Source organism: Podarcis muralis, chromosome 3 (assembly GCF_964188315.1).
Source record: "Podarcis muralis chromosome 3, rPodMur119.hap1.1, whole genome shotgun sequence".
NCBI classification, from domain to species: domain Eukaryota; kingdom Metazoa; phylum Chordata; class Lepidosauria; order Squamata; family Lacertidae; genus Podarcis; species Podarcis muralis.
The window spans coordinates 43,533,386-43,549,059 of record NC_135657.1 but is presented as its reverse complement, the minus strand read 5'-3'; the positions used below and the strand labels follow the sequence as shown (position 1 = coordinate 43,549,059).

Below are 15,674 nucleotides of genomic sequence, written 5' to 3'. Positions count from 1 at the left end.
CATATTCAATCCTCACTCAACTGTATGCAATTTTTCTCCAAAAGCAGGGTTGTGGTTTTAGATGAACATTTTTATACATCTGCAGATCCTTGGATTGCACTGAGCTGATACCGCTTCCTTGTGTATTGATGGTGCCATTTTGGCTACCTAAGGAATGGCACAATTATATATGATGAAATTTTACAAATGTGTGCTGGGGGTGCATTGTCACTGTTCCTCAAACATTTAAAGCGATGATATAAAGCTAGCAAATCTACTCAGTTAAAACATCATTAATCTATAAGGTAGTACAGTGGTACCTCTGGTTACGAACTTAATTCGTTCCAGAGGTCCGTTCTTAAGCTGAAACTGCTTTTATTCTGAGGTGCACTTTTGCTAATGGGGTTTCCCGCTGCGCACGTGCCTCTGGCATGTGATTTCTGTTCGCATCCTGGGGCAAAGTTTGCAACTAGGAGCAGCTACTTCCGGGTTAGCGGAGCTTGTAACCTGAAGCATTCATAACCAGAAGTGTTTGTAACCAGAGGTACCACTGTATTTCTTCCATGGGGAAAATAGTAGTTTGATATCTGAGATATTCTTTCACAAAGAACAAAAAAGGATAATGCTATAATTAATTAATAATAATAATAATAATAATAATAATAATAATAATAATAATAATTTATTTGTACCCCGCCCATCTGGCTGGGTTTCCCCAGCCACTCTGGGCGGCTTCCAACAAAGATGAAAGATACACTAAAATGTCACATATTAAAAACTTCCCTGACAAGATATAAAGACAAGATATAAAGACTGAACATTTTAACAACTAGTAAAAATGGCTCAAGCGGGCATACAAGGGGAGACAAATTTCAGATACACATTTAAATCTGGAAATCTTTGTTCACAATCCCTCACTTATGCTTACTGTTAAAGAAGCTTGAGCCTTTCAGAAAAGTCTGATATTTATAAATAATGCGTTACAGATTTTAATCTAGCTCCAGTTTCAATGCACCAAAGTGAAGAACAGTATATTTGCCTCAAAGGCCACATACTTTTGTTTGCAACTCTCCAAATAAGGTAGGTACAATTAAAAATGGATTGCTCAGTAGATAGATTTTGTTTCAAAACCACAGTCTAGTCAGCCATATTTGGGACTGGAAAAGACTTTTCCTTTGAATTAATACCCTAGATTGCATGCAATGGTCATTTCATGGACAGCATGGAGGACTGCAGTAGAATCAGCATAAATGGGGTGCCACAGCTTGCACCAATGAAAGCACTTTTCATTAAGACAAAGCTACCATTGGATACACCTCACTGAATTTTCTCGTGTTGCTTATCATGCAGTGTCTGTTTTTCCCCTGCAAGAAAATCCAGTTACTATTATTCAATATTTATCCCAGTCTGAAACTAATATCAATCTGAAAAATGTGCTGCAGGCTTTGGAAGGAGAATCCATTCCAAGAAGTGACTAATGCAACAGATAACTTATATACCTCTTTCATATTCAGGACCATAAATCATACCAATATTCTTTTCTCATAGAAGGGAAGGCTTGAATCAGCACAATCCGTTATAAACTTGAGTTTTTGGAATCAACAATAGACTTCAGCACTCTTTGGAGATCAGATCAGAGCACACCATATTGATGTTTATAGAGTACCATATTTAACTGCCGAAGATAATTGAAAGCTTATAGCCTTGAAATAAAGTATGTTACTAAAAAGCTAGAAACATTCAGCACACTGAGGTAGGCATTTATTTTTTGTAAGGATTTATTACAGTAAGATAATAAAAAGGTGACAAATAAGAGTAGTAGGTAGTTTAAAATAGTACATTGTATGTGTAATGTATGTGTATCTGCACCATCCTAAATCATGTTTTCTGGATCCATAATAGAGAAAACAGATCAACATTACCAAATATACCAAAAGTAAAGTCTATAACACCTGATCTGAGCCCACTGAGGTTTGCTTGCTGGAACATTTTCCATTACAGGTTTCTACTAAGGCTGAAAAACAGTAATACCAAAATAATCTTATTAACTTAAGTCTATAAAGGCTAATTGTATCTAGTTGGCTTAGCAGAAACTAATCTCCTATATCAATCTCCTCATTAAACCATGCCCCATCTGCTATATTATATACATTCTCTTCAAAATAATACCATTTTTCAGAAGTGCAAAGTGGTGAAGCAGTTTTGGTAAATTGAGTATGCCAGTTCAGGCTTGTTTTAAGTTACTTACAAAAATTATTAACAAACAACCAAGCCCTTAATTTATAAACTAGCTGCTATGAAGTAGACCAAAATCTCACACTGAATGCCATTAAATCTATGCCCAAGAAAATATATTTTTTTATCATATTTATATAGCAAACTGCATGCAAACTCCAATGTAACATTTATGTTTCATGAAGAAATGACAATGAAGGACCGATTACATGTGAAGAACGTAACAGTGGAATAAAAATCAAAGTTGATTCTGCAGATATATTTGCATATATTTTCTGGCTCATTCCTACTCATGGAACTTTCGTTCAAAATGCAAGATAATTTTTCTTACTATTTTTTTTACATGGAGGAAAAAGACTGATTGATTGACCAGGGTGACATGCGCAGCCTCAATTGTCAACAAAAGCTAGTGCTCCCATTGATGTCTTAAGCTTGTTATGGAATGAAAAGGAAAGCTACTGATGTGATTGCTCCTGAGTGCCTCTCCAATCTGTAGAAACTTGGTACTCAGATGAGCTCCATCCTATGTAATGGGCTGGACAATGGTTGGAGTGCAGGTGGCGCAAGTCCCAGAGTGAATGGAACCAAACACTGATTGGTGATAACTGCACCTACCATGTGGCAGTGGCAGCAGCAGAGAAAGTGCATTTCTCTGCCACCACTGCATTCTTGGTAAATCACCAGGCAGAGCTGTTTCAGTGGATAAATGGGCTTATTAGATCCAGCCCAGTAATGAAAACATTGCATGGGGGCTCCAACCCAATGACAGCATGCAAATAACCTATATTTCTCTATCCACTTTCTCCATATCTTGTAAACTTCTATCATGTTGCCCCTTACTTGCCCTTTTTCTAAACTAAAAAGCTAAGTAGTCTATGTGGGGAAGTTGCTCCAGCCCACTGATCATTTGTGTGCACTTATCTGCAGCGTTTGCAGCTCTACCATATTTTAGATAGATAAGATACACGTTTTAATTTTTGAGATGCGGCAACTAAAACGGTGTGCTGTATTCCAAATGTAGCTGCACAGACTTGTACTAAGGCATTACAATATTTGAGTTTTCATTTTTGATCCTTTGCCTTTTTCACAGTTACTGACTCAGTTGACATTTTTGTTTAATGATCCACAGCGACCCCAAGTTCTCTTTCCTGGTTAGTGTACTTTAATACAGAATCCATCAATGTACATGTGGTTAGAATAATTTGCCCCACTGAACATCATTTTATGCTTCCATTGAACCTCATTTGACATTTTGTTGGACTTTTCACCTACTTTAGTAATATTTTACTCACTGTCCAGTTTGATACAGTCGGACATGACTAAATGACTAAACAACAATCTTCAATAATTATGGCAATAATTATGGCACAGTCTGCAAACAGGGCCACCTCATTGCTTACCCTAACTCCAAAAGCAAGATTGAATATAAAGGCAATATTGAATACTTTTTGATATATACATGTCAGGTTTTCCCCCCTTGAAACATTGAATATAATATCAATACACAATTAGAACATGACAGAAGGCTGTAATAACTATGTGCTTCTATCTGACTAAATCATACTTGGAGTAGAACCATTATATTCAATAAACGTTAGTCCTCACTAACTCAATTCTATTGATTTCAACAGGTCTAAGAATGACTTAGTTGAACATAACTGACAGCCAACCTATTTTCAGGTGTAACAACAAGAATATGGGACACATTAGTAAGTTTAAGTGGAGTTGCTAACTTTTGTTTTTACTGAACTAACAGATAATTACAGCTTGTCAAATAGCCCTTGCTAAAGCCTAAACTAGACATTATGGAGAGATGTATAAGCATTTCGCAGATGTATATGCATTTCACAGATAACTTGTAGAAACATAATTATATCATTATTTCCTCATCCCACTTGCAAGGGGTAACCAATGAAACAGAGCAGTGGGCAAGGATATGCTAATATGGTAGCGTTTTCCAGCTACATGTTAAATGTGGAAAAATGCACTCGCATGTATCCCCATAAGCTTGGCATATGCCAGGGATGGGGAACACATGGCCCTCCAGATGAAACTGGACTCAACTCTAACTGCCCCAGCTGATATGGCCAAGAGTCCAGGATGAGCTCTGTAGTCCAATAACACTGAGGTGTGAGGAGTGTGGGTGGCATAGGCTCCCACTGCTAGGCTTTGCAGTACAATCCTGAATTTTTCTACTCTACAGGACTTACTTCTAGGTAAGTGACTATACGATTACAGCCTCCCTAATTCACCTGAAAAGAACTCTATACCTATTTTTTATAGCACAGGCATTTGAAATACTTAACATTATAGAAAAAACAGTAACATGCTATAGAAACTGTAGACAGAAGCCATGCACAGCCAAAATCCGAAATAAAACTATTTTCAGAAAAACTGCTTTGTTTTCCCAAATATGTAACAAGAGACATGTCTTTCCAATGCATACATTTTATTCACATACACTTTTCATTGCATAGATTTAGTAGTCTATATCCATATCCATTTTCATTACTTAAATGTCTACTACCAAGTGGCTAATATTCTAAAATCAACTGGTGTGTAAAAAATGTTTGGATCACATCAAAAGTATACAAATAGAATTTGATTGAGCACTCTCTCAATTCACTGGAGTATCTGAAAGGTACAAAAGCCAGTGGCTCAATTCCATCTTTGGCACATTAGTTCATGACAATATAATTCCTAGAGGAAACATTTCATATCTTTTAAGTTTTGTACAACACAAAAAAATACACTGAATCAGAAAGGCTCTTGGGAACAGACAAAACTTGTTTTCACTGAGAAACTGGCTTTATAGTTCCTAGTCCTCAATAATACACTTTTAGGTTGCAATCTTATACATATTTTCCTGGGAGTAAGTCAGTGGGACTTACTTCTGAGCTGACATGCATTGTTAATTTCCTATAGATAAGTGAATGGCTGTCATTAACTCCTATGGAGGGGAAAAAACAAAACTATGACACTTGATATGACTGGCACATTGTGACCGAAACCTGCCACCCGGCCATTGCCACTGACTGATCCAACCTCCACTGAAAGATGTCAGTATGTACACAGACACAGGGCCCCACAGTTTAGTGATATTTTTTTCTCCCTCCCACACCAGAATGGCAAGTATTTAGTTAGTTTACATGAATTTTATGCTTGAATTTACTGTAGACATTGTTCTTTTACCATTATTATTTTCTTAGACATGTGGACTGACTTAGAATATATACCAGGCCTACCAGATGTGAAATGGAGGTGGGGAAAAGCTTCAAATGGATCTGTTTATAAATAACCTTACCTAAAACTCCAGTTTCTTGTATTTTCTCTTCAGGTTTACTATCAGGTTTGTAACCATTCTGTTCTTCAGCTTCATCCTCACCCCACCATGATGGTTGCCCATATAATGGTGTGCCCCGAGGCATGGCAGAAAGATCTATATAAACAAACAAAATAGATTATTCATTTGGAGCAGCAAGAGTGACACTATGAAAAAATGGTAAAGAATAGAATATGGATTGTGGCTAATGTTGCGTTTACACTGCTTCCAAAACCAGGATGCAGAGTACACGGGAGTGTGTAAACAGCCTAAGCTATCTACATTCTGGATAAAATGTGCTAACATATTGCTTGCCTAGCTGCTCACACACATTTAACTGAGCTGTGCTCGTTTCCTTGAGGGGCAGGTGGAGCTCATCAACCTGGAATCCTTCTAGGAGAAGGAAAATTCGGATCCTAAACCTCCACTTCCTTGTGGGATATTTTGTGGGATTATCTTAGGGAGTAAAACCTACACAAATCTGGAGTGGAGTCCGGTTGGATTGTGCCTTGTACGCCTGTTTCCGACAAGTCCTGCAGCCAACTAGTGCCAAACATATTGCTCTGCTTTCCTTTGGGCCACAACAGTGAGGCTGAGAGGGAGGTCTTCTTGTCTGGCCAGCCCAGGACCTCCATACATACTGTCTAGGCTTGTGACCTGGGGAGGATACTTTGGTGCTGCTATTGCAGCTGTTTGACTTAATCCTTAGATGAACACTCCATTTTGTCTCCAGACAGATGGATGCTAACAAGGAAGGCCCCTTTGCTTCACAATGAATAATTATTTTCCACTTTCCTTCTTTTAATTTTTTTTAATGTCTCCAAATATGCTAGTTTGGCAAAGAAATGCTTGTTTTAATAAAAGTAATAAATCAATCACTGGACTTCAAAGCTGCTGCTGCAACAAAATTTCATTCACTTTAAGATGAAAACACATACAATGTAATGTGTCAGCAAAGCCAAGCTGATTTAAGAAATACAAGGGATCTGACAGTTAATTGTAGCTTTTTGTTTCTATTTACACCGTAACAGCCAGAAAAGCACACTGTTAAGAGGCAAGTGATACAGAATGAGGAGTTCTTTCCTATTAGGCCACTACACAGAATGGAAATTTCTTTGCAGAACTATAACAATTAGGTACTATAACAAAGTAAGAAACAAACCTGGCAATTTTTACAATGACATATGAGGCAATTAATGGCCCAACTCCTCTGTACCTTACCTAACTCAAAACATCTTACATCTTACAGTGGCTTCTCAAAAGTTAATATATTTTAACAGCTAGAACTGACAGTACAAATTCATTTCTCTCACCTGTCACTTTCTCTTCAGATTTCAGTGTGTCTATAACTTTGTGGTGCACTTCAGCAATAGTGTCTTGTACCTTTGGCTGTGTAGCTTTGGCACTGGTTAGCTTTGATCCTTCTGCCTCCGAGGATTTTTGGGATAGCTGCAGTTGACTTGTAAACTTCTCATGCTGTATATTAGATAATTCCCCATCAAGCAAAGCAACAGAACATTAAGTATTCAACATTAAGTTTTAATAAACTACTATAAAATGAATCAATCAAGGTATTCAATATAAGCCATATTCAAAGCAGACCCACTCAAATCAACAAACTTAAGTTATCTAAGTCCATTGTTTGTACTGGATCAACTTAAGTTGGGTATCACCCAATACATTGATTCTAAACCAACTGGTTGCATTTGCAGATAATACTAAGAAACAGTTTGTGTTTCCCAGCTGTGATCTGTCTGTATAAATGAACCTGGCCCAGGAAATTAACCATGGTTTATTTACAGAAAACATACCATGGTCTGCTGTTGACTTATGAACTGCAGCTCACTTTAACTATGGTTTGTTGTTAAGTCAGAATCCAGGATCCTGACGTAATACTTGTTTGTGTTGACACCCCAGCCACTTGCTTGACAAGCAACTAGAAAAGAAGGCATGAGGCAAGGGTAGCTAGAAAATGAAATTGTTCCTTGAGCTAAGAAACTGTGATTGGTACATTTCTACAAGTAGCCTTCCCTCCTTTCCTGCTTGACAACAGACTCCTTTGCCTGCTCACCTGCTCTCTGACAAACCCATCTTTTCAAACCAACTTCCCTAGCTTTGCTACTGCTTTACAAAAAAAGATACACTTAAAGGGACCTCCAAATTACTGACATTTATCCAGAACTTTATGGTCAAAACACAATTCATCTTAGGAGGTTAACATAGTTGTTACACTTATGCAGGGAAACGGAAATAACTTTGAAAAGGAAACCAAATAAAACTACTATTTTCTATTTCACACTTTATGGTCTCCCCACACATACACACACACTGTTGGGATTTTTTTACTTCTGACTGCAATGTAGCCCCAAACATTTCCAGCTCTATTTAACACAATAGGCAAAACAGCAGTTACTTTGGGGGCTGGTTGGGTGAAGTGATAATGACTCATTTTTGCTTGCTAGGAAATGTTCAGGGAACAATTTGGTAAAAAGCCTCCCTACTATGGACTGGAGGTGCTGTTTGCTAATGTGGAGTAGATGTAGGGATAACTTCCTTCAGGGCATGCAAAAGCGCTTACAGGGAGGCACTAGTTCATTCAAACTGCAAGCATAGCAGCAGCAATCAAACAGCAGTCATACAAGCTCCCCAAATGCTTGCATGGGGGCTGCTGCTTAGTGAGAATCAGGCTTCAGGAGTGCAGCAGTCTAACCCGAGAAACAATAAATACGGGCTATATATTTTTACCTTAAGCACTTATTTATTATTTTTATTTTTATTAATTTTTATTGAGTGTTTTCAACATAAGATACAATAAAAACCAAGCTAAAAAAAGAGAGGTAAGAAACAAACCAAAAGAAAAATAAAGGAAGGAAGAAGAAAGAAAAACTAAATCTGCATGTAATACCAAGCCCTCTATCACAATTATATATTGATCCTTATTCCACACACAGAAGAGTGAGCTCTCCCCACTCTCACCTGGGAGCTTCCCCCTCTTCCCTCAGCCTCACACCCTGAGGAAACATATCTGGTCTGCCTCTCATGGAGGTCCTTTTCTCCTCTGTCCACCACCTTCCTGTGTGTATCTTCATTTATGCCAACTATAAATCTTCAGAAAACCAAACATACATATAGATGGAATGAACAGAGAGCTATCAAGAGTTAAAAGTGACAGAAAATGCATACCTTAAGGGCTTCTTCAGGAACTCTCATCTCTCCTCTGACTACAGTAAAAAGATTAGTATGTACAATGCGATAAGGAAATTTAGTGATATTTGTCTACGTCCATTAGAAACTTCAAATTTTATGATAAGTATAAGGTTTTGGGGACCAAAATATTGTTTGCAACCTCCAAGTTTTAGAATGACATTGTTCCTATTTATGAATTAAGGGGACTGCATTGATAAATATTCTATTATATTGTTCTTCATTAATTTATGCTAGCAAATTTATTTAATGTGAATGTTTAGCATAAGCAAAATAATTCCCGTTACTGTCAACCAATGAATATGTATGCCCATAACAGCAAAATATAAGAGCATTTTAGGTACAGTGGTACCTCAGGTTACATACGCTTCAGGTTACAGACTCCACTAACCCAGAAATAGTATCTTGGGTTAAGAACTTTGCTTCAGGATAAGAACAGAAATCGTGCTCCGGCAGCACGGTGGCAGCAGGAGGCCCCATTAGCTGAAGTGGTGCTTCAGGTTAAAAACAGTTCCAAGTTAAGAACGGACTTCCGGAACGAATTAAGTACTTAACCTGAGGTACCACTGTATTTGCCTAATTTTGACATCAAACCAAACCTTAACTTGATTCAAAACATTAAACAGGTAAAGTTGAGAGTTGCTTGTTTGCTCCCCACCCCCGGTCCCCTCAATTATGAAGCTTCATAAATTTAGTCTCTTCTTTATTGTGCAGCAACTGTAAGGTAGAGGAGAGGGGAAGTTCTGTTGCATGAGCAACAACCTCAAAAATTTGTCTGACTATGTGGAAAACTCTTCAAGTATACCTGGCTTCTGTCAGTAAAGTCTTAACATACTGCTACACTAACAACCATGACAATTCGTTTTTAGTTATCTCAACATTTCAGAGATAAGATTTTTAATCCATTTCTTTCTGCCAGTTGGTTTGTGAATTCCGAAATGCACCTCTACTCTCTTATTATTGTTATTCAGTATTTACATTCACATCCCACTCTTTTACAAGTACCCAGAACAGCTTACCCCCCCCCCCAAAAAAAAAAGAATTGTTAATATGTAATTTCAGGAACAAGAACTTTTTAAAAAGCCAAACATAGCACTAACTCCTTCTCTTAAAAAAGGATATCATATCCAAATCTCAATTTATCATCAAGTTTTAGAGTGATGTATGTCTGTTCTGGAATTCGAACATCATTCACAAATGTCTGGTGGAAAAAGAAGAAACATATTATACCTTCTACCACTAATGAACTTCTAAATGTGAATCTAATTCTTCTTGTGAAGTCATGGTACCACATGTCACTATTCAACTGCTGAAAATATTACAGAATCAACCTTACTTGCCCAATAAAAAATTCAGAAAGGATATGTGAATATATAGAGATCTGGCATTATTTAATGCCAACATGCCCTGGGCCTATCATGAATTACTTACAATGAATCTGCTAATGAAATATGCTATAAACTTGCTGTGTTAACACAAGCTGTTCCCACAATAGCAAGAAACCTTTCTCAAAAGATACATGACATTTATGATTTTGGATCTAGGGTAGAACCCCATGAACTGGATGCTTCTGTGAGTGGAATGTGGGTGGGTTTTTTGCTGATTCCTGCCTCCATGTGGACGTCAAAGATCTGCTTAAAGTTTAAGCCCCGCCTTTCAAAAACTGTGGGGTGCTTCACACACAATTTGTAATATACCATAAGGGTATAGTGTTTAAAGTAATGATTCTTCATTTCTTTCAACTTAAGTCTCCATAACAAAGTAATCACAAATATTTGTTCAGAGCTCTCTAAATTGTTAAAGCTGAACTACATCCTGAAAACAGAACCGTCATGTTTATCTTACCCCATTCAGACTGCCTAAATCCTTTACCAAGTGTTCATCAGTAGAGGCATCATAGTTGACTACAGCATGTTGCTTGTCCACACTACGTGACTGAAATATTTAGAAGATAATATAACATTGTAATTTGTATTAATATAAATATGCATTAAAGTAAGGAATTAATAAATCCTAGTTGTTTCAAAGGACACCATGAAGCTACTAGGAAAAAAGTTATGAGACTAATGTTGTGAAGGGCTTTTAAGGTTAGAGAAGGGAAATTTAACCTGATACAGGGGCTAAAAATAAAAGCCAATGGAATTGTTCAAAAACAGCTGACAGTGACAATTACTAGAAAAGCTGTTTATTTTAAAGGCTGAGATTTGCATAATCTGCAGAGAGGTAGTGTGACTATCAGGAAGCTCAGCAAAACAGTGAAAATGGTCAGATCTGGAGGGAATACTTTTATAGCTAGCTGTTCTTTTAAAACAGATAACTCAGTAGAAAATAGGAAATATTCGTTGTTTAATAACCTTGAATAGTAATGGAAACAGGTTTGTGGTCAATAAATTATCTAACAGAAAATCAAGAATACTCTCTAAATAGTGTACTCATCAGTATAGCATGTAGTGAAAAGGGTAATGTGAACTTGCTTCCTCTATTCTCCCAGCTATGCAGATAAACTGAACATACTAATTTTTTTTTTTTAAAAAAAAAACAATCAGTAATTGAACCAGAATTTTTACCCTGTTGGTGTTAATTTGGAGGACCATATTGGAACAAATTTGGAGACCTTGTCCAACATCCTTAACAGCAGTCTAACCTCCAAATTTTGAAGATTCCCATAACCTGAGATATGAGGAAGCCTTTATACCATGTGCACAGCCCCTTTGTTTGTCTGCTCTTATGAGCCATGATTAACCAGGAAGCATATGATTAATCACAGCTTATCTCATCAAACTGTAAAACTTTGGTTACCAGCTTCAGACCAAGACAGGATATTAAATACTCCCAGTTTCCCAAATTGGATGAAAAAAGGAAAGTGAAGACTTCCTTGTTTGCTCATGCTGCAAAGGGGGAAACAAGGTGCACATGGAAAATGTTTGTTCATATCTTGGCTTATTAAGTTCATCTCATCTGAACCAGTTCTGTGTCAAATTACTTGTATGAAAACATCAGGTAATGCTCAAAAAAGTAAAGGCTAAGAAGCTTGTTCATATTTCAGTGTATTAAACTGATCGACTGAACCTGGCTGAGATTCCAACACAGAGAGTAGTACACAGCAACTGTCTGAGAAACAAACTTTGAATCTTCAATACCCTCAACAGAGATCTATCAGTCATGACTAAATTGCTTAGCACTAAGTGGCTGACTATCAGGGACGCGGGTGGTGCTGTGGGTTAAACCACAGAGCCTAGGACTTGCCGATCAGAAGGTCAGCAGTTCGAATCCTCGCAACGGGGTGAGCTCCCGTTGCTCGGTCCCTGCTCCTGCCAACCTAGCAGTTTGAAAGCACATCAAGTGCAAGTAGATGAATAGGTACCGCTCCGGCAGGAAGGTAAACGGCATTTCCATGTGCTGCTCTGGTTTGCCAGAAGCGGCTTAGTCATGCTGGCCACATGACCCGGAAGCTGTACGCCGGCTCCCTTGGCCAATAAAGCGAGATGAGCGCTGCAACCCCAGAGTCGGTCACGACTGGACCTAATGGTCAGGGGTCCCTTTACCTTTACCTAAGTGGCTGATTAGAGCGCCATCCTTCTGATCAGGACATAGCTGTGTACCTCTATGAAGTGTATATGCAGTTCTATCAGTCATTCAATAATTTAGAGAAACTAGAAAACGAGATTCTTACTTTATAATTCTAAGACTGTAAGTGCCTACCTGAAAAGATGTGTTTAACTGGCAACAGCACAAATCTGCTTGAGTCAAATCTAGCCACCTATAGATCACACAGATGGATTGCTGCGAGTTACTCAGACTATACTGCGCTACACTGATGATGGCTGCATGTGTTCACTGAGTGCAGTACTACTAAACTTCCCAGTAGCCTACACAACTGCCTAGCCTAATTTCAACATTCCAGCAGAGACTGGTCACTTAAGATTTTTACAGCTATTTATCCATATTAATAATTTATAGTTCTTTATTGAAGACACTCAGATGTAGGTAAATGCTTGCTATGGAACACTGCTTTTGATGCCTTATTTAGATGGTGATTCATAATTATAAAAGCTACAAAGATGCTTTTAGTACAGAGGTGATTTTAATACAGAGTATGTTCTACTTCAAACACTTAAGTGGTAGCCAACTTTACTTCACAAAACATGTGAACTAAGATGTAAAAAGATTCAGTTTTGAAGTCATGGAAAAATGCTATTTTCCTATGCTTTCCTCAAAAAAAAAAAATAATCTCTGTGTTTGTTTGTTTTAAAAAACACATTTAAATCGTACTAGGAACATGAAGGGTGGGAGCCAGGGTAGTTGCTCCATGAATTGAAGAGTTGCACTTCTGAAACTACCATGAGCCCAGATCTCCTTGCAAAGCTTCCGGACAACAAGTTATTCCAATAATCCAATCAAACATTGAAGCAATGTCTATAGGACTACTAATTTGCTTTGAAATTTGGAGCAAAGAGATCTGCAGCCTACAGTCTCTAGTTCAGGCATAGGCAAACTCGGCCCTCCAGATGTTTTGGGACTACAACTCCCATCACCCCTAACAGGATGATGATGGGATGTAGTCCCAAAACATCTGAAGGGCCAAATTTGCCTATGCCTGAACTAGTTCAAAGGCTTTTGAAAAGGGTTCTGTTCCACAAATGCTTAAGATACAATATATCCGCTAGTCTCCATACTGCTACAAAATTAATATATGTACTGTTCTGGAACTTGCTACTGTGTCAACAAAATTACTTTTTAGAGCAAAGTGTTTCATTATTTTAAAAAGTGTTTTCAGATTTCAATTTTTTTCTATTTCAGGACTTGAGGAAATAAAAAAAAAATGGGGGAAAGGGATTAATCCTGATTTTTTTCTAGACCTTCACATTTCTATGAGCCTCAAACTTTAATCAGGAATTAATTCACAACTATAATGTAACTCAAATATTCTCATATTGCTACCCAATTTCCTGCTTGTCTGAAGGCTAACTCTGTAGACAGAGAGGTTATGTTCTCACTTCATGATCAGAATGGTCCATAGGTGTATGTTTATTACTCAGCCACATGTCAGACTCATGCCGTGCGCACTAACTAAAGCAAACTAATACTATGCAGTCACTATAATCTTGCTCTACAGTGTGGAAGAAAGATTAATTTATTATAAGTTAAAGACTGGAGCAGCAAAACACTTAACATTTCAAAATATAATCCTCAAAAAGAAATATGTATCAAGGGTATAAAATCCCAACTTCCAGCATTTCACAGTTGGGAGAACTGACACAATTACCTGCAACATCAGCTCACAGTCATCTCTTCCCACAAAAATCATCTCTCGTGGCAGCCTATGACGGGTGCCTCCACTGCTCACCAAAAACCAAGATGTTAAGCTCATTTTCTGCTTAGCTGATAAATCCTCACAAGGCTACGTCATCCTGCAATAAGAAACAGATAAAGAGAGAAATATTTAATAGTTATTTTTATCTTCAGTTCTTGTTCCTAATAGGGTTTCTATATTTTCCAACACAGAGAAGCTGGACAACACAACTAACACATGATTTTCAGATTTATATCAGCTATAAGTATAGCTTCACAAACTACCTTTTCATACACAGATGCAAGGAAATAAACATGCACACCATCATATGTGAAGGACACCCATCTATTTTTCCATGTATCACACATTGGGAGTCTGCTGCTATCAATCACAGCTGCCCAATACATGTACATAAATATGGTACATGAAAAATGTACATATTCCCCCCCACACACACACACACTATTGCACTGTGACTAGAGATGGGAGGGCCTGGGGGGGAAGCAGAAAAATTGGGGGGAGGGGGACCAGGACCAGTTCCCCCCCGTTTTTCCCCCAAAAGCTTTGGAAAAAAAGCTGAAAGAACCTGGGTTCCCCCTCCCAATTTTTCTGTTTCCCCCCCAGACCTTCCCATCTCTAATTGTGAACATCATAGCTAGATCATAGCTCAAATTTCTTATTGTTGTGTGGGTGTAGGTGGCATGCATAAACATGAGACAGTTTCTCCTTATAGATCTATTCAATTTATAGGGATGAATGAAAGAAGTTCAGTAGCTTTACAAGGCTGTAAAAAAATTGATCATCGGTTTTCAGTAAGCAGAGGATGTTTTAACAACATATGGCAAAATTTATTTCAAGTAATGATTTCTGCTTCAAGACTTCTCATGCTCTTGAGGATACAATTAAAATGCTACCACTCACACACAAGAGAGGTATCAGTACACTTGGGATAGTCCCAAGGTTTGCCAAAACTCCAAAAATCTTTAGGGGAAAAACCTAAGGAAGGAAACCCAAAAATAGCTCCGTACAAACTCAATGTCATAGAATGCTTACTGACGAGAGAAAATTTTGGAATGCTGCCTTACTTGAGAAATTGACTAACAATGTTGTGACTACCAAAGGCAAAGCCAAGCCAGAAAAAGATTATGGCACCCCTTTATTTTGTACACTATGAGTTCTGGTAGGGGAAATGGAACAAAGTGGCTAGAGAGGGAGGGAAGACACATCTAGATTTCAAGAGTTTAGAACTGCTTTTAAAATTTTCAATGAAATCTCTCTCATTATCAAGGTAGGTCATTTACAGATTGATGAAGACGGAAGGGAGTGCTGCAATAGACATCAATGAGAAAATTCAATGTTTTTATATAGGTAGGATTGGGTACAAGTATATCTACCCCACAGTATCCACCAAAATCATATACAAATCTTTGAAACAGGCCCATGAGAACCGATCAGGCTCAGTCAGCATGCAATGCTGAGTTTTGGATGGGGTAGGGAGGAAATGGAATGAAATGACATTAACCCTGAACAGAAGTGTGCCACATGCTACACTGTTGCTACAGGAGCCCATGTGTTTTGCTTACCACCTAGCCTGATTTTGGGACAGCTCAAAATCTTGCTCGCTACTATATGGCATTTTGG

At 37.9% G+C, this 15,674-nt stretch overlaps 1 protein-coding gene across 11 annotated transcripts in view; it reads right to left on the bottom strand.

The window, feature by feature from the left end:
* The window catches only part of CEP170 (centrosomal protein 170), a 75,835-nt gene that overhangs the window by 46,215 nt on the left and 13,946 nt on the right, over positions 1-15,674 (bottom strand). For all 11 annotated transcript variants that reach the window (XM_077925733.1, XM_028724123.2, XM_077925737.1 and 8 more), the window contains exons 2-7: positions 14,007-14,151; positions 10,586-10,675; positions 9,863-9,941; positions 8,720-8,778; positions 6,850-7,012; positions 5,519-5,653 (exon numbers count right to left, since the gene is read on the bottom strand). In XM_077925733.1, the coding sequence (XP_077781859.1) occupies positions 5,519-5,653; positions 6,850-7,012; positions 8,720-8,778; positions 9,863-9,941; positions 10,586-10,675; positions 14,007-14,111 (631 nt within the window). In that variant the 5' untranslated portion in view covers positions 14,112-14,151. The remainder of the gene's footprint in view (positions 1-5,518; positions 5,654-6,849; positions 7,013-8,719; positions 8,779-9,862; positions 9,942-10,585; positions 10,676-14,006; positions 14,152-15,674) is intronic.